Genomic DNA, 25,426 nt, shown 5'->3' with positions numbered 1-25,426 from the left:
GGTTTGCAAGGTCGTTTCCCCTCTCCTGCAAGTCACGCAGCCGATTACACGAACCTACAGCTAAATCACTTTTTTTTTTTTTCATAACACATTTTGTGGTGCGTCGGGTCACAAAACGATGGTTCCCTAAAACAGCTGCGGAGAGGCCTGAAAGCCCTCGCACACCAAAGCTCCTGGGAATATAAGGCACAATAAAAACAGCTAAAACGCTGTAACTTGAAGGGATCGACCTGATTTTTCCAGAGGTCGGGTGAAGGCACCGGCAGCGAGATGAGGCGGCGGACACGAGGAGGGAGTGGCGGGCGCAGGGTCTCTTGGCTGGGGGGCTGTGCGCGCGTGTGGGAAAATCCCCAAACCCACGATTTATTGCGGGGGAAAAAAAAAAAAAAGGTGGAGAAAGCGCTCATTTGTAACACTGCCGCCGCAGAGGAGCTGCGGAGCGGAGCGGAGCGGGAGCCGCGGCCCACGCGCATCCCCTCAGCGCCGCCGCCGCCGCCGCCTCTCAGCGCGGGCAGCGCCCCCGCCCCGCGCGCCGCCGCGCTCGGCCCCCATTGGCTGCGCGCCGCCACGTGCCGCCCCCGCCCGCGCGCCGGCGCCGCTACCTGCGGCGGGGCCGCCCCGCGCCCGCGTCTCCCAGCGCCGGGGCCGCCGAGCGCCGCCCGCACCGCACCGCCCCGCTCCGAGCCGCGCTCACCGCCGCGCCGCCACACCGCCACACCGCCACACCGCCGCCACAGCGCCACAGCGCAGCCGGGTCAGCGCCGGCACAGGCCGATGCGGCGGCGTGGATCCTGTGCGCTTGGGCTGGAGCAGTCTGCAGGATGTGCCCCACCGCCAGCGCCAGAGCTTCCAGGTCTCTCCCTCCCTTCCAGGCAGGGAACAGCGGGGATGGGGAGGTGGGGGCTGTGGGCTCTGGAGGAGATGGGCGGTGGAAGTCGTGTTTGCCTTGGGCTGGAGGGAGAGGATGTCTTAGCTGCGGCTGTCTTGAGTTGTTCCTCTGGAATAAAATTTATAGGCTTCTGCTTCTCTGCGGGTCCCGACAGGCGTGTTGTGAGGCATTCTGTTTTTTCATGCTTGGAGTGATGTAAATGCAAACCAGATACGGCTTCTGCTGTTACTGCCAAAACCTTTCCATTTGCTTCAGTACTACACGCCAAAAAGAGTTTCCTTTTTTTTCCCCTTTGTGCCGTGATTTGTTTTGTATTTATTTTTTTCTATTTCAGTAGGTAAGATCAAAATACAAGGCTGCTGGCGGAGGGATGTTTATTTTGCAGCTCTCTTTAGTTAGAGAAATGATTAGCGTGTGTTCATAAAATTACTGGATGTAAACAGCTCTGCGGTGGAAAGTGTCTGGCTTTGTCTCATTCTGGGGAAAAGGGTAGATAAAGATATATATTCATTATTTCTATAAAGAAAACTCGTAGACATAAGTGCTTTTTTATGCTTCTGAAGTGGATACGTGTTTTTAAACTGCAGCTTACAATGGGACTGTGCCGATTCAGTTTAGAGGGGGGGGTTTGCCATGCAGACCGTGTTATTCCATCTGTTATGCTGCAGTGACGTTACTGTCTCCCTTTTGGATCATGCAGCCGGAAACCTTGAGCTATCTCCCAAGCTCTCTGCTAGCCAAAATCAAGGAATTTCTTTTAAGAGGTCAAAATGGAGCTGGAGAGTTAGCGCGCTAAAGCATTTTGGTGCATTGTCTGCTTCCATGGGGTTGGTGAGGAATGAGCTCATCCCTCCTCTGGTTTCCTGCAACTTTTTGGGGTTTAGTGTCCTTCCTTCCGTAGAGTTCCAGCAGATTGGCCAAACGATTGACAGGCAGTTAGGAGCAGGATGTAGGAAGACAAAGTGTGGTAGCAGAAACTTCCTTTTACTGAGGAGAATGGGCTAAAAATGTTCAATTTTGTTTGCTTTGCGTACATCAGATGGGAAACGTGCTAAGACTACTGCAGAGTTGGAGCATTTGGTGGGCAGCTTGTTTGTTTAGATTAAGAGACCCTGGAAGACTTCAGTAGTTTCTGAGTTATAATAAAGGCTAAATAACTGAAAAAGACCCAGACAATGATTCAAACTTGTCATGGTTTAATTTTCAAATTACGTGCAAGTCTGAATGAAACTTGCTCTAAGAGAACAGGTTTAAGTATCCCCAGCAGGCACATCCAGTGCTTCGAAACCACACAGCTGTAACTGGACATAGGACTTCAGGATCATGGAGGAGTCTTCCCTGTCACAAGAAGCTTTCACTGATAATGTCATTCATAAATTATTAAAGACTTCCTTAAAACTTGTATAGTCTGTTATTTTCCATTACTCCAATGGGAAGGCTATTCCTTTGCTGCTCAGGAATCTTTTGTCTGTAGTTCCTCTTTGTTTACGTCTATTTTTTCCTGTGTGCTAACATTGTGCTTTTTGCTTGAAAGGTTTGGTGTATCTAAGGACAAACTCTCTATTCTTGTTTTGCAAAGCTGGATAAGTTAAGCTCTCTCTTCTCCTTGGGAGAGGCTCTTCCTTTACCCATCACATCAGCACTCTCTGCAGCCTGCTAGGTCCTGAAGTCTTAGGCTCAGAACTTAAGCATTAAAATTGTTTACAGCAATGTTTTTTGCTGTATACAATTTTATTTTTTGCCTTTTCTTTATGGGAGGCTTTTGGCACCTCCTCTCTTGCTTCTCTAGGCACAAGTGTGATTTTGCCATGATGTCTTGGGATGTTAGATGGCAGTGTGGTAAAAATGCTGCTAACATTGTTCCATAATTACCAGTTGTTTGGTGCTATTTTGCTGCATATTTCAGATGTCATATGAAATGTCAGTCTGCTGTTTCCTTAGCCCAGTAAAGATGAATGCTATGCCCTGTCTTTTCAGACCATTTCTTTTCGGGAAGATTTTTTTCCTCAAACTTCTCATGTAAGGGGAAAGACCTAATTTGTTTCAGCTTCCTTGCAGGGGCTCACAAATCTCTTGCACTTGGGCTAGACAAGCTCACCCAGCTGGTGATGGATGATATCCTGGTGCACTGTGCTTTCTTCTTCCCTTCCCTTCCCTTCCCTTCCCTTCCCTTCCCTTCCCTTCCCTTCCCTTCCCTTCCCTTCCCTTCCCTTCCCTTCCCTTCCCTTCCCTTCCCTTCCCTTCCCTTCCCTTCCCTTCCCTTCCCTTCCCTTCCCTTCCCTTCCCTTCCCTTCCCTTCCCTTCCCTTCCCTTCCCTTCCCTTCCCTTCCCTTCCCGGTGTGGCCCTTCCTCCGAGTGCTGCAGTGGTGTAGTGCTTCCTCAAGTGTGGATCTGTGGGTGTGGAGGGGTAGGATGGGAAAGAGGAGATGTATTTTGAGTAGCAGCTGCCTGCTGTTATGCTGCTGTTCATTCATTCTGTGTGTTTGTGGGCTTCAGCAGATGCTGAGGAGTGGCTGACATCAGGTTCTGAACATCCAGAGCGGGCAGGCCACTGTTTCTTACACAAGCAGCATGGAAGGGAAGACTGGGATTTGCTCCAAAAGGAAAAGGGACAAGAGGGTCTAAAAGCTTCCCTTGTAAGAAATAAACTTAACTTTTTAATAGCACGCCGTTCACAACAGCAATACTTTAAGTCACCCATTTCTTCCTGCTTGGCTGGGACTTTCTATGGCTCATTTGTGAATCAGAAAAATTCCATATTCAGATGCTGCTTTTCTCTGTCACAAAGCATCAGCAGCCCACTTAAGTGTTGAAGCACATCTTGTTGATGTTTCTTGTGTTTGTTTTATGGTTTTTTTGCTATTACTCACTTGAGAGGACCTGAAAGAGGTTTCACAGAAAAGCCTGCGAAGTTTGACTAGAGAAGAGGGTGCTAAGGCAGATGTGAAAATAAGAGAATATCCCTGTTTTGAACATTGAACTGTCATTTAAAACCTCAGTAAGAGTTCTTTCCCTATACTATTATTTTAACAGGCACTGTTAATGTCCAAACAGCTTCCTGTGAATGATGCTGAGAGGAAGTGATGGTGTTACACTCTGAGGATCTCTAGTTAAGCTGATATTTGGACCGTATTTGAGCTTGAAACCATTTATTTTGATTTTCTATCTGGATGACCCAAGGTTAACGGCAAATGGTAGCCTAACTATGTGTATCCTTCCTAAAGGAAAAGAGTGCTCAAGTAGACACAGTTATGTAAAATTGTTAATAATTTTATGAGTTAGTGGTTGATGTTGCAAAGAGGATGTAGGAGTGACCCATTAAACTACTAGAAGAAAACACAAGTAGAGTGTCACAAGGCAAGGATAGAAAAATCATGATGCCTCTAGGGCACTAATGTTGCTTGGTGGTATTCTTGGCTCCAGGAAAAATAATTTTCACCTATCATGCTGTTGGTGCCTTTGAGAGTTTCTGTCAACTGCTCTGAAATTCTCATTTGCTCCTTGTTTTACTTTTTACCAATTGTGTCCACACAAACAAGGTTCAGCAATAAGTTCTCATCTTCTGAAGAAAATGGATCTTGACCGAATGAACTGCAGGTTGTACAGATAGCATTGTTTGAAATTTTTATTGTCTGATAAAAAAGCCTATCTGGCCAAAGTTCATTTTGTAAGATGCATTATGCATGTAATCAATGTCCTGTTGTAGGTGCTTATAACCATATTTCAGTTATGACGGCTAAGCTTTCTTCTGCTGTCACAGATGTATTTTTCAATTAACCAAAGCAACTGACTCTGTTCAATAAAACAGATGTCAAGTGCTTTTTTCATTCAGTAGTAGTAGGCACTAAGCTGATAATATTCCAAGAAAGTTTCTCAAGTGTCTAAATATGTTAAAGCGCCAACTTTACTGTGGGATTTTATCTACTGTGGTAGATGAAGAAATAATTGGTAGAAGTCTGTAATTTTTAAATTTAGCTTCATGTTTTTCCTCTGGTGAGAAGATGTCAGTCCCTAATCTGCAACAGCTCCCCAGATGCTGAATCATTATGTCTTGTGATAGGAAGTGGTAGGATGATGATCAGGAAATTATTTGAAGATGAACATCCAAGAGTGAATATGTTGCTACAAATCATAACACAAAAGTCTCTCATGCTTTATCATGTTCCTAGTAAGTTTCCCTCAGATCATTAATATCACTGGGATTTTTCCTCATGCTTGTGGCTTTAAATGATTTTTGTCATGTACCAATAAACAAAAATCCTTTAAGAAGGTATTTCAGTGTTCATTGTGTTACAGAAGGAGATTTTCCAATCAGACATAGTTCCTTCCTTTGAGATAACTTGCCTGTTCTTCTTTCCCCACTTTTCCTGAGTATTTTGTCAATATGGGCAAATGGGGCCATCTGGATGAAAGGTGTCTTGCTTTCCTTGTATGGATTTTAAATCTAATTTCAACATCTGGGCAGGTTGTTAGCTTTCCTGACCTTTCAAACCTGTGTTTAAAATTCAGCTGAAAATTTTGGATTCACTTCTGCAGAAGTCATTGGAAAGTTAACCTCATGAAGTCCATCAAGGTCCTGCAGCTGTGTCAGGGCAATCCCGAGCACAAATCCAGGCTGAGCAGAGAATGGATTGAGATTAGCCCTGAGGAGAAGGACTTGGGGGAGCTGGTAGATGAGAGGCTGGACATGACCCAGCCTTTTGAGAAGGGCACAGAGTGACAGGGCAAGTGGGAATGACTTCAAACTGACAGAGGGCTTAGATTGGATATTAGGAAGAAATATTAACACTGTGAGGGTAGCGAGGCCTGGAAACAGGTTGCTCAGAGAAGCTGTGTCTGCCCCATCCCTGGAAGTTCTCAAGGCCAGGTTGGACAGGGCTTGGAGCAACCTGGGATAGTGGAAGGTGTCCCTGCCCATGGCAGGGGGTTGGAACTGGAAAATCCTGTGATTCCATGGGAGCCAGGCAGTCCCTTACTGCACTGCAGTTTCTGGAGTGCCTCTTGCGAGAGGTTGTTTGTATATTTTCCTGATTGGTTGTTTCGTAATAACAAATTCTTCATGTCAAAAGGGAATATGTTTCCAAATTGTTTTTATATTAAGAAATACTCAGTGTTTTGGATGGATGAAAATACCTTGGATTGCAGTTGTAAGGCAGCAGTTTGACTGTACAACACTTGTAGCTCTGGAGTCCTTTGTTTACGGTGGGGTACACAACTAACTCTCCTTAGCTTCAGCAATTTTTTCTTTGCATTACCATTTTCCCCCCTAATTGTTACTGGGATAAGGCTTGATCCACTGTTGGTTTAAGAAGATTTATCTATCATGTTTTATATAAACAGACAGAGGTTATTTGGAAAATTTCTTTTTTATGGTTTATTGTTTCCCATGAGGAGATGATGACGTTTGAAAACATGAGAAGGATCTGGAGGTATCATGCTTTGATAAGGAGACTTGGGAGGCAGTTTCTGAGTAGGGACACCTTGGGGGGTTTGTGGGCCTCCTATGCCACAGTAGGTAAGCTGGTAAGAGACAGTGTTTATTTTGTTATTTTGTTCTTTCCAATATTAGAATTGATGATTAGCAGTTTTATTAATTGACAAAAATCCTAATACTTAAAAATTCCCTGAATCAAGGCGTGTTTGCCCTTTTAAAGAGAAGTGAACAGATTGTGGGATGGATGTAGGAAGGAATTGGGAGGATTTTATACTGAATTTTGAACCACTTTTGTAATGATGGTCTTAAAGTAGAACAGAAGATGAAGAATTCTAAATTTTTCATATTCTTAGGTATCAGCTGAGAGGCTCTGCTTAGTGACTGGCTTTGAAACATAAACCAGAAAAGCTGCCACCTAATTAACCATTCCTTTAATTCCCTTTTTTTAATGTCTCAGCCCTTGCATTTTGATTGCTGTGGATTTAAGTCCTGCAGAAGCAAACAAAACCAGTCCTAACTGTAAATATCACCAAACTGTTCTTCATGTTTTGACCTAAATCAATGACATTCTCTTAAAATATTGTATCAATTTTGAAAACCTTAATGAAAATTAATAACTTGTCTGTTTGGTCCATACTGAGGATATTGAAATGTGTAATCTTCTCAAGAGCCCAACTCTTGCAAGTAGTCTCAGACATTAATGTTGTTGTTGTCAATTTTTGCCATTTGTTTTCTCTGAATGTGTCGAAAACCAATGTGTAATTGGTTTAAGTTATCTTAATTATTCTCTTCTAACTTCTTACATGAAGTTTTGCAGTATATCTGTGGGAATTTTATTGTTGTTTAAAAGCCACAGAACAGGAAATTCATACAGAATTCATTACTGGATAATGACCACATCTCAGTAGAGTGCCTTGCTCAAGTTTCTTGTGTGGAAACACCTTCTCTGCTTTTCAACTTTGCCTTTCACTTTTGAAACAAATGTTGCTCAAAACCAAGTAGCTTTCATCTTACCCTTTACTCATTTTGGAAATATGTTCAAGTAATCTATGTGTATCTGATTTAGGGGAAGAGGCATGAAGTGAGCAGGTGGGTTTTTGGGTACTTTTGCATTAGTTTTAGCTTCTGTTTCAATGCCTGCTGGAACCCCACCATTCATGATCCGTAATTCCTTTGCATAAGGGTGACATTTGGATTTCATTTTCTGGGGGCTTTGCCCTACAAGCTTCTTGATCTTGTTACATGAACTTCAAAGGCTGCTTTGTGCTGCAAGACCTTGATATTGACTGCCTTGTAAAGCTGGGTGTTTCCACTGCTCCTGGTGGTACTGGGAGAGGGGAAAGCTTAAGTGGAAGCAGCACCTCACTGGGGTTGTGGTTTTGGGGGCTTGATGGGAACGTGGTGAGGATGCAGTTGTGTGCATCATCCCGCACTCATGTGCCTGTCTGCTCCTGTCCCCATGCCTGCTGAGAGACCTGGGCTTTGTATCTGGGTAAATCCAGGTGCTGAACATAACCAAATGCATTTTCCAGGGCGTGGCAGTGGTTATGTGTAACTTGCTACATGCTGCTTTTTAGCTTTTAGCATTCCCACATGAAAAGACTTCCTGAAGGCTTAAATGAATTGCTTCTGGAATACTCCAAGTGTGGAAATGTTGTCTACTTAAGAATAACAATGAGACAAAAGTAAGTCATGGTGAAAAGAATAACACCACTAAAAGCTTTGGAGTATATTGTATTAATGGACAATTTAGCCTTAGTAGCAGCTTTGCACAGATCACTTAAGTTCAGTAGATAAAACAAATTTAACTCCCCCAAGTGCTTACTAATTACACCACAATGAGTAGCTATAGAAATGTCAATGCAAAATGTGGTTGTAGTACCTCAATGCCACTGAACTGTGTTTCGTACATAAATTGAGACATTTGCATTTATGCCTCTCAAAACAAGCCCTGTTGCAGGGCACCTTCCTGAAAGAATGTAATGGTGTTTGTATGCAACATCTGTTTGATCCTCCTGGAATCTTGACGGCTCTGGTTCTCTGTGCAAACTTGGAGGGTGGGTTTTTTTGTTTGTTTGTTTGTTTTTTTTTTTTTTAAATTCAGGAGGACTGTGGGAAAGGTGCACTCTAAGGTGTTTGTTATTGCCACCTTGCTCTTTTGAGGGCTCTTACACCATCCCAGCCAGTAGAAGGGCTTATTGACTTGAATAAGAGTGCAGGATCCAGCCCTAGTAAAAAATTTTAAAAAAATGCTGTGCTGGACAGATGGATTTTGACTTATGTGTTGGTCTATATATATTGACTTGTTTGAGAATGGAACCATCTGTCATGATCATAACTGACAAAAGTCAAACTGAAATAAACTGTTGCAAAGGAAATGAAAACTGAGAGTTACTTGTTTATGTAACAAAAATATCATTGTGCATACTGAGAGTTGGACTTGGAAAGGATGTGTTGAGGTGATTAAATTTTGTTTCATTGTTTTTGCACATCCTGGATGAGTGAAGCAGGGAACAACTGGAATTTATTTTTCTCAGAGGCAGAGATCACTTTTGGATAACGCTAGCTTATTGCAGTCTTGCATTCCTGTTTGATTCCCTTCTGTCCTCATCACTGTTCAGTCCCTTCTTAGTCTTTCAGATCTGTTACAGCCTGGTACAAAGTTTGACTGATTCTTTTGTGCAAAATCCGTTCTGACCTAGGTTCCTATGGACTATGATCAAGTTACCTCTTTATGTTTACCTGAGAGTGAATTAATACCTGCATTGTTCTCTAGTGAAAATAGGTGAAGCTTGTTTCCTGCTTTTTCATTTTTAAGAAAGTCCCATTTTATGCTTCTCCCCAGCTGTGTTTGTGATCTGTGGGGCTGACAGATGTAATTGCTGCCTTGTTTTGTCCTCCAGCAGCTTTTGGTGGTCTCATCCCTGCCATGAGCCATTCGTGTTGGTGAGTGATCCCATCCCTTTCCCAAACAGTGCTGAGTGCCTCATGTTTATGCTGGTGTGAGGCAGTCTCATCTGAGGTGATCTGATGAATTGTCCTCTCTGTTCTATGTGGAGCAGTCCTGGAGCTTCCACATGGTCTGCAGGCTGTGCTCACTCTGCATCCTCTGTTCACAGCTCCTATTGTGTGCTGGTGTGATCTTGCTCCATGAACTGGGGCTGCATCCTGACAGTGTCAAGGTCCTGGATGAGAGTTGCTGTGTTGACTTCTCTGTGTAGTGTGGCAGGAAGGATTTGTGGTGTAAAAGGTGGTGGTACAAGTCCTGCTGAGTTGGCACTGAACATCTCAAGGTAGAGCAGTTCAAGTTGTTGATCCATAACTGACCGTGGGATATGGTCCTTGTAACAAATTTTATGATATCTTTATCTGAGTGGACTTGAATGATTTGCTGCCAATACTAGCTGAGAGCAAAGCCATGTGGATGACTGGGGTGGTGGTATCAACACGCAGTTTTGCACCACAGTGCTGGTTTTATTCAGTGATATAGATGAAGCCCATAAAGATAAGGTGTTGCCATGAGAAAATGAGGAGCTATTAGGTTAGCTGATAGGTTCCCTGTGACCTGCTGTTTTGTCCTGTGTCCTGGTGTCCTGACAGGTTGTGTAGTAGACAAGAACTGGATTTGATTTCCAGCTTAACTTCTAGAATTCTAGGGGACTGAGGGATGTAATTTACCCCTTAAATTTCAGTTTGCCCTGTTTCAAGACAACCGTGATGGTGCTGACTTCAGATTTTACAGTGCTTTCAGATCTCAAAGGGGCTGTAACAAAGGCCTGCAGGTAGGTGACAGCTCAGAGTGTATGCAGTTAGTAAATAGGTGAGGAATTTGAGGTTCTTAGTGATGCCATAATAACCAGGTTACTTCTGTTTGAGGTAAGTTTCTTGCTGGTGAAAACCATTAGGGTTTTCCTTTTCCTGCCTTGCTCTGTTTTGTGGGTTGTGATCATTTGTAAGTGACCCTGACTGTTGCCTGCTCCTCAGAGGGCTTCAGATGCTATTGTTGATCTTTTTCTCTCCCTGTCCCACCCTCAGTGTTTTTTGACTTTTGACCTTCTACTTTGATCATCAAATTTGTTACTGAGAAATGATGATTGTGCAAAGAGACTGACTTTGACTCATCTTCTGAATTAGATACCCTTGAAATTTCAGTGGTCTGGATTTGATATCTGGAGGGGGTCCTTCTCTCTTCTCAGCTCCTTCATCCTGGTGTTTAAGAACATCATTTGTTTGTCTAATCAAACAGTGTTCTCAAGTGGCAATACAGGCTGATTCAAATGGGTCATATCACCATAAACAAGAAAAAGAGGTGGAAAAGAGAATGAGGAAGATCATCCCCAGAGAAAAACCTTCACTTAGTCTTGCTCTTCTTTAGAAGTTCTTGTGACAGAACTCTTGGCAGGAGAACAGATGAGGTGAACACCTTTGCCGTGGAGAGCACAGAGGGTCAAGTGCTGAGATCAAAGGAAGGAGCAGGGCTGAAATCCTCCCCTGTGGAGGAGCAGGCTGCACCTTTCTGTGGTTGGCTGATCAAAGGGCATGCTGCTTCAGGTGGGTAGGACAGGAAAAACCTTTGCTTGTGTTCCTTTTTCTCCCTGGGAAAACCAGCAGGCTCCTATGGGTGGGCTCTTCATGGGGATTCCGTTCTCACATCTTTGGTTACTGGCAGCAGCATGGATGATGATGATATGCCAGCCTGCATTTTTCTTCCCAAAATCATTATTGGAATGTGCTAATAGAAATTGTGGGAGCAGCAAGATTGCTTCTTGTAGCTAATGATCAGTGCCCTGCCCGTCTGTGGATGAGCACTGTGTTGTCCTGCTGGGTACTCCCATGTTCTGTGCAGGGAGCTGCTGCTGTGCTTCCCTGGTGCTGGCAGCGTCCCGGTCCTGCAGTGTGCCAGGAAGAAATTCCGTCCACACCCTCTCTGGTGCCTGCTGTTGAAGTTGCTGGCCATGTTGTTGGGGCTGCTGAAGAGGCTGGTGGTAGATTCAGACCAGTGATGGTGAGAAGTGTTGGCTTGGTCTTGGGGAAACTGGGGAGATGATTTGAAACATGGGCTCCCGTTTTGGCCATGGCTTGTACAGGTTCTGCATGCTTCATCCTTGAAGCCTAGCAGGAAGTATAGCATAGGGATTTGATTCAGGGATCCTGAATACCCTGAGCATATTGTTTAGATTGCTTGATCAGATCAAACAAAAGTATTTGACAGAGTAATTGCCAATTACATCAGACATTACAACTGATGTAATCGGCAATTATTAGACTTCAGGCTTACGAAGAATGCAAAGACGTGGCAACATTTTTAGAATCATGTTCTGGTGATGCAGCTGAAGTGAGTTCGTTCTTGATCACAAGGAGCTCAGGAGCAATTCAGTATTCCTGGTACAGTAACTAAGAATTGCAGTCTTCTCTGGGAAACAGTCGTCACTCCATGGGAATCCTGTGAACTTTCCTTCAATTCAGCAAAAGCTATGGTAACTTTTTCTTTCTTTTTTACTTTACAGCAATGCTGAGTGACAGTAACTGTGTGAAGCTGAAAAGTGACCATTCACCTGTGCAATCGTGCAATGTGGCTGCACGTGAAGATGAAAAGACCAAGCTGGTTTTTAAAAGGTACTCGCAAGTAAGTGTCATTGTTACAGCTACATGGAGGACAGTTGTCCTACCCCCAACCTGGGCAATTACCAAATGGATGCAGAAATCAAGGCATGGGATTACCACAGGCTGTGAATGGAGGGTAAAATAATAATGCTGAGACTTCAGTACATCCCGATAACTCTGGGAATGGAAGGCCAGTGGATGTTGGGTGGGTATCCTGGGGAGGTGTTTTCACATAGTTACTTTGTTATGGAGGCTTCTGGAATGCTACATCAAAAACCTTACTCCATTGTTTATAGCTTGACATCAAATTAGAATTATAGGGTGTGTGCACATGTACCTCCAGGACCCTATTTTATACCTAAAATGTTCATTACTGTGTTGCTACATGAGTTTTTAGGTCTTAAAGCTTAAAAATCCAAAGACAAATTGTTACATACACAGGTGGATATAACCTGAATGGTGCAACCCCAGCTGAATGTGGGGATACTTGATAAACTTCTGGAGGAAAACCAGCCTCATTTGTCAGCTGTGAATCCCCTGGTTTCTGCCTGTTGGTTGATCTCCAGGGCTTGCAGCCTAATATGCTAATGAAGCTCTTAGATCACCTGTCAGTGGAAAATGTAATTTAGTGAAGTGAGATGTGAGAGCACTACTGCTTTCCAGTGATGACCTTATTTGCAGCCTGTACTGCACACTGAGTGCTGGGATTGTCTCTATTAGTTCATATAGTACAAGCCTTTTTTAAGAAAAAATTTTGGAAATCTGTATTAACTTCACCTGAAAGAGTTTCAAGAGGCATTGGGCACTTAATAACTTGTACATTTTAAAGACATTGAAATAAATATCCAGTCCTTAGGAAACAATTGGAAATGAAAATCAATAAGAAAGCTCAAACTACATAATTGAGTAACAACCACAAACTTAAATAATGATGTAAGTATTCTACAGATGGGTTTAAACATGAAATGAGCTAAGTGACTTCTTGGATATCAACAGTGATATTCCCTAGGAATGAGAAAATAGTAGGTCAAAAATATGAATAGTCTATGTACCTCAGTTTTTCAAGCTGGTTGGATTTTTTCTGCTGCATGTTTTGGGGTGTAAGTAACTAAGGCTTTTCAGCCTGAGCATCTAAGTTCTGCATTCTGGCCTGTCAGTGAGTCAAAAGTTTTGTTTCAGTGGTGGCCATTGGCCCAAAATCATGCAGTTTGAAGTTCCAGCCTTTTTTTTTCAGCTTGCATGGAAGTATCTTTTCCAAGATATAACCTTTAAAGAAGAAAAAGAAAGTCACTCTTGGTTTCATTATGTGAGGAGAACTATTTGACTCATCAGAAATGCATTTAAAGTATATGGTGCAGGCATTTCCCTTATCCAGGCATCTGTATGTGTTCACACTTTCCTGCAGATAACTTTGAATAGTTATACAAGACTTGAAGTGAACAAAGCAATAGGTTGGTTTTTTTTTGTTTGTTTGTTTGATTCAAATGTAAGTATTCACATGAAGTTCAACTGTCTTAAATTTGCTTAAAAATATTGACTTAATAGTTGACTGGACATCAGAAAAAGATTTTTTTTTTTGCTGTTTCTCTCTCCTACCCCTCACTGTTCTGTTTGTTTTTAGAATTCTTGCACTGTTTGTGGTTGGAGGGTGCTTCCTTTATATCCTCAAATTACATTTTGGCCTTGAGGAATGTGACAGAACACAAATGCCATATGTGGACCCCGATCGTATAAGGGTTAGTATTTTTTGGCTTTTTTTTTCACTTGGCTTGAAAGTTATTTATTAACTGACAATATAAGAGTTATAGGGCTTTATATTGTCAATTAACTGACAATATTAAAGTCAGTTATTAACTGACACTGTAAGAGTTATAAGGCTTTACAACAAAGAACTAGAATGCTGAAATTCTGTTGAGCAGTATATTTTGCTTCTTTTCATACCATAGACATACTGGTTTTTGTTCTTGTAAAGTGATAACAGAAACAAATAGAGAAACTGAGTTTTCAGGGGTAAAATTAGATAACTGTGGCTTTAACATTTGAAATGGACATGTCATCAACCCGTTGTGTCATTGCAGATGACACTGGTGATCAGAAGATTGATGCAAATGAAAAGTAACGTATTGAAAAAAACCAAAACAAACAAAACTTAACATATTAAACCAAAGAGCTTTTTTTTAATTTCACCTAAGCCAATTTCCCAGTCTGCTTTCCCTTGTAGTTGCTCAGATGTTTTTAGAATCACAAGGCAAATGTCCAGGAGGGTGCAGCTTTTATTTCATTTATTCATTCAAGGTAGCAGCTACTTATTTTAGCTACAGTTTTGCATACAGCTTTTAAAGACATGTAACAAACACCACTAAAACCTTTGCTACTTATTCTATTGGCACTTTATAACGGAACTTACCTGGCTTAGGGCTGTTACATTTCTGTCTTTGAATGTCTCAATCCTAAAAGGGAACTTCCAGCAGAAACTGGCTTAAGACAGTCTCATCCTAGCATTCCTGCACGTGCATCTCCCCCTCCTGCCATCATCTTCTGTGCATATCTTTCCCCTTCTGAGCCTCTTTGCCTCCCCTTTATTCTCGTTTGACTTATTTATTTTTTCAATAATATTCTTGATTCTGAAGAACTAACACATTAAACCAAGCAAACCTGAAGACTTCATGGACTGTGTTTATTGCTATCTCAAGAAGTACATCCTGAAGTTCCTCAGTCGTGCTTTGCCCAATGTGGTGTTTATGCTGAAACCTTCATAACAGGTAGAGGAAGTTCTGTAGGTCAATCATGGTTAAAAAAACCCCCAAAAAACCAGCAGCAGAACTTCCCTCCCTGTTCCCTCAGATACACACAATTATTAGCAGTAGATTTGAGTTTTGTCTCTGACCCCTGTGTTTGCTCATGGTTTTTTTTTTAATTACAGTGAAGGAAAAACCAGCAGAGTTGATAGGGAAAGATATGATGCAAACAGGATTTTATCTTAACTGATAAAAGTAATACCTTTGCTGTTTCTCTTTTTTACATCAGATACCAGCTTGCCGCTACAGATTTCTAAAAATGTACACTAAGTGTTTTGTTTTTATTATGAGATGGATCAATGTGTAGTTTTGTCTGTCACTTCAATCCTTTTCATGCAATATGAAACTGTAGTCTCTTATTTTGGTGGCTAGTCTTTGAGAGAAGGTCCAAAACACCCCCACCTGGCATTCCTTTTAAAGTCATATTTTAGTCATTAGCACTTTAGGAATATTTATGGAAGAAGCGTTGCTTCATTCTGATGAGTAAGCAAGTCCAGCTGCTGTTGCACAGCCTTTACCCAATGGATGCGTCTCTGGTGGAATCCCACCACAGGCAGAGCTCAGGTCATGCAGTTGAGCAGAGTGGAATTCCACTTGTTGCTGAACTGGAGAGATAGAAGCATGTATAGATTTTTTTTTTTTTTTTTTTTTGTATTGCAAATGGTAGTACGAAGGGCTCATTTTCACTTAGTACTTCTACTAGCCTAATACATTCTTTAGAGAACCTCATACCTAGGTTTAAGGGATTGAGAGGAGAGGAATTCCCATGCAGATTTTCACCGTGCACTGGCTCATATCTACATTTGAGTTAATGCTTTAAAATTGCTGTACTTCCACACTGAAGCTTTCTTTATAACCCTTGTGTTTGCTAAACTGCTGGTGGTCAGCTGGTGGGCCACATTCTTGAGGGCTTTGTGCATTCCTGCAGCTGCCTTTCCTGCCTGAAATTCTGTGTGTTTTGTTTCAGAGGGCACAGCAATTTGCCAGAGCCGCACTGCAGGAGCAGTGCCGACCTTCTTACGTGAAAAAAGAGATGGGAAAGTTGTTTGCAGACAAATACAGCATGGACATATCTCCCTTTGTAAGGAAAAATATGAATGAAGATGAAGCTTTATTTAAATACGAACCTCCATTTGGATTTCACAAGTTTGTTGATACACTTAAAGATCTTCTTGAACTCTTACCTGAGCACGATTTACCAGAAGATGTGAAATCAAAGCACTGTAAGCGTTGTGTCGTTGTTGGCAGTGGTGGAATTCTTCATGGATCAGAGCTGGGTCACTTATTGAATCAGTTTGATATTGTTATAAGGTATGTATTTTCCATTTAAGGACTCCAACTACTTCATCATTACTTTACGATCCAGCATTGTTTGTTAAGGGGAAAATATCTCCAACATTGGTGCAACTTATAAGAAAGACTTTCTGAAAGTGGTTTTGAGAAATTTACTTGTGACTTGGTGGAATTTGAAGTGTTAGGAGCAAAATAAATTGACATGTTTACAAGAAAGGAATTCAGTGTAATTATTTCTGGACTTCAGGTACAAAACACACATGGGCAGAAACTAGATAGAAACTAGTGACATCACAGACAAGTAGACAGTATTGAGTTTATCCTTTCACATTTTAAAGCTTCCAAATCTTAAACTTCACGACTTAAGGACTCACCTCTGCTTTTTTCCCCATGGCTAGTTTGGATGCCTATTTGAAAGATTTTTTTTTATATATAACAGCTGTTTCAAACACAATAAGAATTAATTTCGGGTGTTTCAGTACACAGTTTGCCTATGCACTTTATGGAACACTAACCTTGCCTTACCTTTACGAAGTCAGTGACTGCTTTCAGTGATTGCCATGATTAGAGACATCCTAATTACATGCTCTTTATTTATGCCTTCTGAACAGTAGAGTTTAAAGCTCCTTGTTTTGAATCATGTAAAGTCACAAATAAAATTATTGTAAGCATTTTCCCAACTTGTTTTGTAAACTAAGGGTTGCTCCTCTTATTTAGGGAATATTTCATTGAGTCAGTAGCCCTTATTCAAAGGTAAACAAATCTGTTAGCATGTAGAGGGGCAGAGAACTTGCATTAGCTGTCCTCTGAAATTAGGGCTGGCAGGATGAAGGTGATTTTTTCTGTTGACGTAGAAAAGTTTGCAGGACTTGAGCTCTTCTGCAGAACACAAGGAGGGAGATGATGCCACTCTTGTCAGCAGTGTGCCAGCATCTGAAGTTTTTGGTGAGCTGGAATGATGTAGACCCACAGGATCCATTACATTGCAATGGAGGGATAATTTGAATGACTTTTGTGTGGAATACTCGTATGTGGGTATATATAAATATATATGAAAAGGATAACACGGGCAACTTTCTGTATGTTTTTTTCCTCTTCCACTTTTAAGCTTCTCTGAGTTGACGCAAAGCAATAGATATGAATTTCTGCAATGCTGTCTTAAGTTGCTTTACTCTTCAAGCTTTTCTTTGCAAAGTTCTGCAGTTGTGGCATTTAATCTAGAAATAGAATTGGCTTCCTCCCAAAGATAAGGGCTTGAAGAGTGCATGAGGCAAGAACATAGAGGTTGTGAGAAAATGCTGTCATCTGTTCTGGTAAAAATCTGTGGGCCAAATAACAAGTTTTTGCTTAGAGTCTGATATTTTAATGAGATTGTAACCTGTTTATTTAATACTTCTCCATTGTGGGTTTCTTTTCCCCCAGGTTAAATGATGCACCAGTTCATGGCTACACGGATCATGTTGGTAACAAAACAACAATTCGGATGACTTACCCTGAAGGAGCCCCCCTTTCTGAACACGAGTATCCTCCTGCAAGTTTGTTTGTGGCTGTTCTGTTTAAAAGAGTTGATTTCAACTGGCTTCATGCCATGGTAAAAAATGAAACCTTGGTATGTAATGTGACAGTCTTACCTACCTGTATTTTTGTTTGTTTTGTTTTCTAATGCTTTAAGAAGCTGATTGATCTGTTACTTTCTGGTTTATCTTGCTGAGGGTCTTATATATAACCTTGTGGGGTTTTTTTAGGCTCTGTCTCCTAGCTACAGTTGGACCAGCATTTGTGTTGAAGCCCCATGCTGACTGTAACACTTCCTTTTTGTGGAGATACTGGTGGCTTGCACCAGGCTACGTGACATACTGAGTGTTTACTGAAGTGGAATTCATTTCACATTCGGTTTCAATGACTACAGAGCCCAAAATAGAAATGAGATTTCTGAATGCCAGCCCATTTTTTTAGCAGTTAAAAGTCTGTACTGCTACAATGGGCATATATGGAGTTAACATGTAATTGAACATTTATCTGATGTTCCTAAAAGATGAGGTTGGAAGGGTTTGATGTTTCCAACTTAATGTGAATTGGTGGCTTCCACCTCTTTCAATCTGCAGGCAGATAATTTCAGCAAGTAAAAATTACTGAGAAAGATTTAGAAGAAGGCCTGTCAAGTCTTTTAACTAAGTTTGATCTATGCTAGTTTAGGTACTCCAAATCCCGTTCTTAATTCTGTGATTTTTACAATATAAGGAGGTCTGTTATATCTTTATCATGACTGTCTACTACTACACAGAAGAACCAGGAAAATGCTTAAGGGACTGGAGCATCTCTACCATGAGGAAAGGCTGATTGATAGAGCTGTGAGTGTTTAGCCTAGGGAAGAGAAGGCTTGTGGGGGATCTTATTAATGTGCATAAATATCTGAGGGGAGGGTGCAAAGAAGATGGAGCCAGAGTCTTTTTGGTGGTGTCCAGTGATAGGACAAAAGGGAGCTTGTCAAGTTGAATATCCATGGACATCTTTCGTACAATCATCTAGACATTGTCCTGAGCATCTGGCTCGAGGTGTCTGGTTGAGCCAGGGGAGTTGGACCATGTGATCTCCAGAGGCTCTGTCTAACTTCAGTGGCTCTGTGGTTCTGTGAACTGCAACTCTACTTGTTGGAAATACTCAGCTGTCAGTTGGCTCAGCTCTCTGTGCAGGCACTGGTACTGAAGTAAACTGATCCAGAGCATGGTTGGGAAAATGGGAGCACTGCAACCTGTATTTGATCAGTTCAAGCTGTTGTTCCTTAAAGCCTGTTTAAAAAAAAAATACAGGTGTATGTTGGAGCTGTATCAGTTTTATCATTTGCTTAATGTTGCCCATTTAATGGAAATTCTTGTAAGAATTAGTGTGATGTAATACTTTTTCTTCCATTAACAGGCATCTAGCTGACTGCAGTGGCATGAGATCAGAATCTGAGTTTCTGAGTCCTGTGTAAATGCCCTTCTGAAGGGTTGCTTTTGTCACTAGGTGGATGCTGTCAAACAACATCACTTCAGAGCTTGAGCACAATTGTTTTAAATCCAGTGCTTGCTATGGAATACCTGGTTAATGTTTGTGGGAAACTGTGGTTCCCTTCCCCATTTCTTTAAATACTGTTGCCTGCTCAGCTGTGCTGGGGTAGCCCAAAGAACCCATGGGTGCTGATAAATACATTGACTGATGAACACAAAGTGCAGTCAAATATTCAGAATAAACAACTATTCCCTCTGATGTCCTCTCTGCAATTCCAGGTACTTTGAAGATTTTTCCTCTTTTGGGTCAGTCACTTCATCTGTACACTGATATTTCCATATCACCTTAACTATAAACTCTTTGCTAAATTTTTTAGGGTCACTGGTGAATCCTGTAACTTGTATACTGTGTTTGTGTCAGTCTCCCTCTGACCTATATTTTTTATTTCTCTTAGCCTCTGTGGATGCGACTCTTCTTTTGGAGGGCAGTTGCTGAGAAAATTCCTTTCGCATCAAAGCAGTTTCGGATTCTGAATCCAGTCATTATCAAAGAGACAGCTTTGGACATTTTACAGTTCCCTGAGCCTCGATCAAAATTCTGGGGTTGGGATAAGGTAAGAAGTTTCCTTTCACCAAAAGAAGACAGTAAAATAGAGTAAAGGTAAATAAAATAAATTGAAAAACGTTTTGGGCTTTTTACTTTGTCTGTGCAGTTTCAAAGCTGGTCTCAGATAATAAGGAAATTACTGTGCTCTCAAAAGACTCTTGTATTTTCTTGTGCAAAGTCAAAGTAAGATTTCAGCTCACCTTTTCAGAGCTATTTTGCCTGTGTATGCGGACATGAAATGGCATTCAGATGCAGTGAGACATAAACTCATTCCAGTGCTTAAAAACATGCATTTGATGTATGTTAAGCCTGGTAAAAATGGCCCTGTTAAGCCAAACCAGCCATCAGCTGTAGCCAAGTGTGTGTCCAGCTGCAGGGAAGGCAGAGAGAGCCTGGAAACCAGGCCAGTGTAAAGCAGCCTTCCAGCTGCTGGAATTGCTGTGTCTGCCAGAGAATGCTCAGTAGCAGCTGCTGGGCATTTCCTCCCTCCATGTCCTTTGCTCCAGCACTGGTACAGAGTGATGAATTGCCTGGTTTAATCATACACTGCATTTTTGTTACTTTAATTGTGTGTTTGAGAAATTGGATGTCACTAGTTGTCTTGAACTACAAAAAATACTGACTAAGCACCATTTTTTTACATTTTGTGTGAAAGCACATAAGAGTATTGCACAAATATCTGAAGGATCTTCTCACATTTATTTATCAAAATTACATAATATACCAAGCTGAGTATCTTAATGGTACTATAGTAAATTTGCCTTCTTCATGGGTTTTTCAGTGAAAAAAGTCATATTGTGAAGAATACTGTTACAGAGCCTGTTGTTGCTCAAGACTTAAATAAGTGTACATCAAGAAATGTCAAATTTAACTCTGTGTCAGGAGTTGTTTGACTGTTTGAAGTGAAGGTTCACTTGCAGTTTAACTACAGTGTTAGGGCATCTTGCCGTCACAGGAAAAAAAATTAGTGTTGACAGCCAAAAGCCAAATACCTAAATTGTATCAGGGTTTTGCCCTGGAGTTTTTAGTTTTACTTGATCATTGAATTGATTTTTAGTTGTAGTTTTAATTTATTTCAGTTTTAAATGAGGAGAGGGAATAGACAAAGTCATTAAATTGTGTAAAGTGTTTATAAACCTGGTAAAGGACAGTATGTTTGAACTGAGCAAATTTCACTTTTCTCCCTTTTTAGAATGTACCTACAATTGGGGTCACAGCAGTTGTTCTGGCCACACATTTATGTGATGAAGTGAGCTTAGCAGGATTTGGATATCACCTGGATCAGCCCAGCACACCTTTGCACTATTACAACAATCTCTGCATGGCTGCCATGAAATTGCAACCTATGCACAATGTGACAGGTGAAACAAAATTCCTGCAAAAACTGATCAAAGAAAAAGTTGTCAAAGACCTCACTGGAGGGATACACTGTGAGTTTTGCAGCAAAGACAGCTAGTGATTGACTTGCAGCATGGATAAGATTTGTTAAATTTCCAGAGGTTCAGCTGGATCAACCCTTTCCCTCTCTTTAGTTCTTTCAAGTATATATGAAATGGATGTGGAGGCCCTGCTGCCTTTTTTAATGTCGTGTTCAAGCTGTCGGACTTCTAAATTAATTTCCCTGTCAGATTTTACTTTGCACGTTTCTGTGAATAGCTGTGTACGTATGACTCAGAGTTGAAAGACATCCATTTAAAGTATTTAATGTTTTCAGTTGTCTGAATAAAAGCAGATTTTTTTTGTTTTCAAATGTATATGGAACACACATGGCTGGCCTGAATTATGAATTATTATTAACAGTGTACAAGAGTTATTCTCCCCTGATCTACTGTCTTTGTTGATCCAGTTCTTGATATCTTGACTTCTTTTCATGCATGATGGGAAAAGAAAGGCATGTGCTTCTCAAGTCTTTCATGTCTTGAACTTCGGTATTGCATATACTCCTCAAATATTTATATTCCTTTGCTAATACCTTTTTTTTGGGGGTGAAGGACAAATGTGGGAGTGGAGTTGAAGGAAAAGGAATTGTTGTGGCAACAACTGAGTAGTAAGTACTTTGATGTTCGTGATTGGTATGAAAGCCATTGATGTATTAATGTTTGGGGTTAGAATCCCGCTTTGTGAAGCACATTTGGGCCCAGGGCACTCCAGAAGAGGATTTAGCCAGGAGGAGGCTTTAACCCAAGCCAGGTCGTTTGTCATTTCCATTCCTGAAGACCTGCCTAAATGTTTCTAACTAGATGATTTGCAGCAGAGTTCAGCTACCCCAATTAAAGAAGTGGAATTAATACAAAATCTGCCTCTTTTTTAAAATTTATTTTTTGAGTGACTTGAGAATTGCTGGTTCTGTAAAACAGTTTGCATCAATCATTCAGCAATATTAAAGTCTATGATTAGGTTACAATTTCCATTGTAATGAATGTAATGTAATTTTATGATCCTTAAGTAATTAATTGTAGATATTGTCACCTTAATAGCTTGCAATGCTGATAAGCCTTTTGAAGTCCAGTATTGACTATTTAATTGGAGAGGTAGAGTTGTTGGCTTTTCCCCAAATCAGTAACTGGGGGAGTGTGTAAGTTAAGAAGAAAGTCAATTTAAGAAAGTAGCATAATCTAGTACCAAGGTAGATAACTGCTGAAAACAGCAAATTTAAAATACAAAAAGAGAAAAGAAAGCTATAGATGTATGTTCTTGGGGGTGGAAATCAGTGCACTGCAAAGGCACTGGGCTGTGCAGATCTGTAAGCAAGATTGTGTTAATATTTTTGTTATTAGTAGAGTATCAGATATGACTGCACTGAGGAGTGCTGTTAATCCACAGTATGTGAAAAAAGCTTCCTTTGGAAGTGAAAGCTTGTCAGCAAATCAAAGGTTGGCCTAGAATCATGGTTCACAGTCATGGACTCTTCACATGGTGAATGTTCCCACTTTGCTTTGTTATGGACAGAGATATGAATGAACTTGTAGTTCCAAATTTTAAAGATAGTCATGTGAAAACACAAGATTAGGGTGGTTGTGTTTTGGGATTTTATTCTGTGGAGAGAAGATCTAATGAATGGTAATGTTGGAATGCAGGAGCAGCAGCCTGATGCTCGCTGTTATACTAAGAGGCAATAAAAGGACATCAGATCATAAAGCATAACTGAAGAAAGTTGTGGACTTCATCTTTCCTGAGTCCTGCATGTCTGCACATCCTTTAAAGTCAGTTGTGGGGGCTGAACAAATTTGAAAATCAGAAATTCTTGTCTGGCACTGTGTTCAGAGCAATAATATTAATCTAGCCTCCTCCTCCATGAAAAGTGTTAATTTTTATGCTAGCAATAAATTTCTAGTCTGGGGTTGGTGGTTTTTTTTTGTTTGTTTGTTTGTGTTGTTTTTTTGTTTTTTTTTTTTTTTTGGAAAGTATATTATATTATTTAATTTAAAAATTTCATATGTGAAGAATTTTATACAAATAGTCCTTTAGTTAATATATTATTAAAAATGTGGTAACTATTTTCTCCTGGTATTTAAACTGGAAGCAGAATACCTTAATTTCATTTAGTACTAATGAAATTTTGGAAGATTTCAGAATGTGTGTGTTGGGAGGATGTCTTGAATACACCAGAAGTCTGTGTTTCTGAGCACCTGGTCCCTCCCCACTTTGTTTTGTTTGTCAACCTAAAAATAATCAGTTGATTAATGTCAATGCCAATAGCTTTTTGGAGATGCCATATTTACTGCCAAATTTGCAAATTGTGTGGATGTAAAATTAGATTTCCTACCTGTTTTGTGGCTTGTGATAAAACCTTGTTTTCCATGGTAGTCTGTGCAGACTTGACACTCTGGGAAATGGCAGCAAAAAGCAATAAACTGATAAAACCACTTCCTATTTATGTATTTGTCTCTCAGTTTGCCCTTTGTTCTCCCGCCTTTATTAAGGATTTTACCTGTCCTGCTGATGCAGCTGAAATTCTTGATGCAATCTCACATACCCCCAAACAGGGGAGATGTGGTAGCTGGTAACTTTTTCTCTGTTCATTTATGCCTTTTTAATGCCTGTCAGTGGAATTATGTTTTTGGTGCTTGGAAGAGAGAAACCCTCTCAACACTGACCAAACTGCGGGCTTCCAAGATTTTGACGTTAATGCAGATGAGAGTATTTTGGACTGGGTTATAGCATTGGCCTTAAAATCAGGGGTGTGTCTCCTACAATGGTATAAACACTGCAGCTTCTGCTCTGTGCCTCAGCCTTGCTGGAAGTGAGATAAGAACGAAGCTCTGTGTGTTCTGTTGCTGTTCTACAGATTTATGCTTTGCAAAGAATCTGCATCATCCTTTGTAAATAGGCCTTAATAGTGTTTGGTTAAAAAGTCACCAAAGAGTTTGGGAGCTGTGATAAAGCCATTGTGTTCTGCATTAAATTCCTCTATGTAACTCTCTTCCTAGGAGCTATCACAGCCAGGGATCTGCCTTATCTATTCTGGTGCTGAGTTTTTTTCATGGTTCCTGTGCAGGAAGTTGCACAAGGAGGAGTTGCCTGACTGTGGAGTGGGGAAGTGCCAAAAAGGGTGACTGCAGTCCAGTGACGGGTTGGCATTGAAACTGGATACTAAACTCCTAGGGACTGCTGAGATGCTGAAAAAGAACTGAAGGGAGTTCAGCCTCTCCAGTGCATGGATGTGTGTTGATAGCTCCAGCTCTTGTGCTGCAGCTGGAGCTCCAGGAAATGGGAGAGCACCAGGGAAGGCAGCTGTGTAGCACGAGTTGGATCCTCTTGCCTGTGCCAAGGGAGGATGAAGGAAGAGCACCTCTGCTAAGACCAGCTCAGATTTCTTCTGTGCCTTCCTTCCTCCAGCCTGCCAGCAGCAAGGTTTTGTACAAGTGCTTGATTTTACCAGCTTAGGAAAAGATTCTTTCCCCAGAGGGTGGCTGGGCACTGAACAGGCTCCCCAGGGCAATGGTCACAGCACCAGCCTGGCAGAGCTCAGGGAGTGTTTGGACAATGCTCTGGGGCTCAGGGTGTGACTCTGGGGGATGGTGCTGTGCAGAGCCAGGAGCTGGACTGGATGATCCTTGTGGGCCCCTTCCAACTCAGCTTGTTCTGTGATTCTATGAAATCTATGTACATCCTGGTCAAAAGAGTTTTGAGCCATTTGTCCCACATCTCCCGAGGTGCTGGAAGATAAACAACCCTAAGGGGCTAATGCCCCTAATACCTTATGTCTCTCATTGTCCTTCTGAGCTACACAAATGGTGCTTTTCTTGTCACAAACAATCCCCTCCTTTCTCTGCCTCTGTGACCACTGTATTTTTCCTAAAACAACTCTGTGAGCAGGGACTGAAGTACCCACCCATGTCCCACAGGTGATGTGTATTACAAATGGGTATGGAATGTTGCACTTCAGCATGTCCCCAGCCAAAATGGGGGGGGTGCTGCAAAACTTGCATTTTATAGATGTATAATCCTCCCCACCATTCCCTGGGAAGGAGTTGAAGTGGCTCATAGCTCTGTGCTGGTGTTGGACCTGCACATTGCCGTGAGGGAATCCTTCTGCTCCAGCTCTACCTGTATTCCTTGCTCCCCTTTGGACAGCTTATTCCACCCGTGTGCTCAAAGCAACAAAACTCTTAATTTAAAAGAATACAAGAAAGTGCTTTCCTTGAAGGATTGCAAGGGATCTTTTGCAGGGGGCCCCTAGTATGTGTTCCTCACAAGCTGCAGTCTAAACTATTACATGTGGTTGACTTTCTCAAGGACATGACAGCATCAGTGGCTGCTCTGATGGATGGTCAAGGTAGTAGGCAGGTGTTAAATCAACTGTGCTAT

General features: G+C 41.4%; 1 protein-coding gene across 4 annotated transcripts; it reads left to right on the top strand.

The window, feature by feature from the left end:
• Window positions 1–623: 623 nt before the first annotated feature.
• ST3GAL5 (ST3 beta-galactoside alpha-2,3-sialyltransferase 5) lies at window positions 624–23,481 on the top strand. 4 transcript variants are annotated; one of them, XM_066185340.1, is made up of 7 exons: window positions 624–853; window positions 11,831–11,939; window positions 13,549–13,663; window positions 15,693–16,036; window positions 17,441–17,627; window positions 19,464–19,622; window positions 20,808–23,481. In XM_066185340.1, the coding sequence occupies exons 1-7, from the start codon at window positions 775–777 to the stop codon at window positions 21,069–21,071; spliced, it is 1,257 nt and encodes a 418-aa protein (XP_066041437.1). In that variant the 5' UTR covers window positions 624–774; the 3' UTR covers window positions 21,072–23,481. The 4 variants fall into 4 exon arrangements, with proteins under 4 accessions (XP_066041437.1, XP_066041439.1, XP_066041440.1 ...); XM_066185342.1 differs by having other exon boundaries at window positions 766–853; window positions 11,831–11,949; XM_066185343.1 differs by lacking the exons at window positions 624–853; window positions 11,831–11,939 and adding an exon at window positions 14,006–14,042 and having other exon boundaries at window positions 13,574–13,663.
• Window positions 23,482–25,426: the final 1,945 nt, after the last annotated feature.

Source organism: Chamaea fasciata, unplaced genomic scaffold, assembly GCF_029207755.1.
Source record: "Chamaea fasciata isolate MVZ Bird 193981 ecotype frontalis unplaced genomic scaffold, bChaFas1.0.hap1 SCAF_6, whole genome shotgun sequence".
NCBI lineage: Eukaryota > Metazoa > Chordata > Aves > Passeriformes > Sylviidae > Chamaea > Chamaea fasciata.
This window is presented reverse-complemented; position numbering and strand designations above follow the sequence as displayed.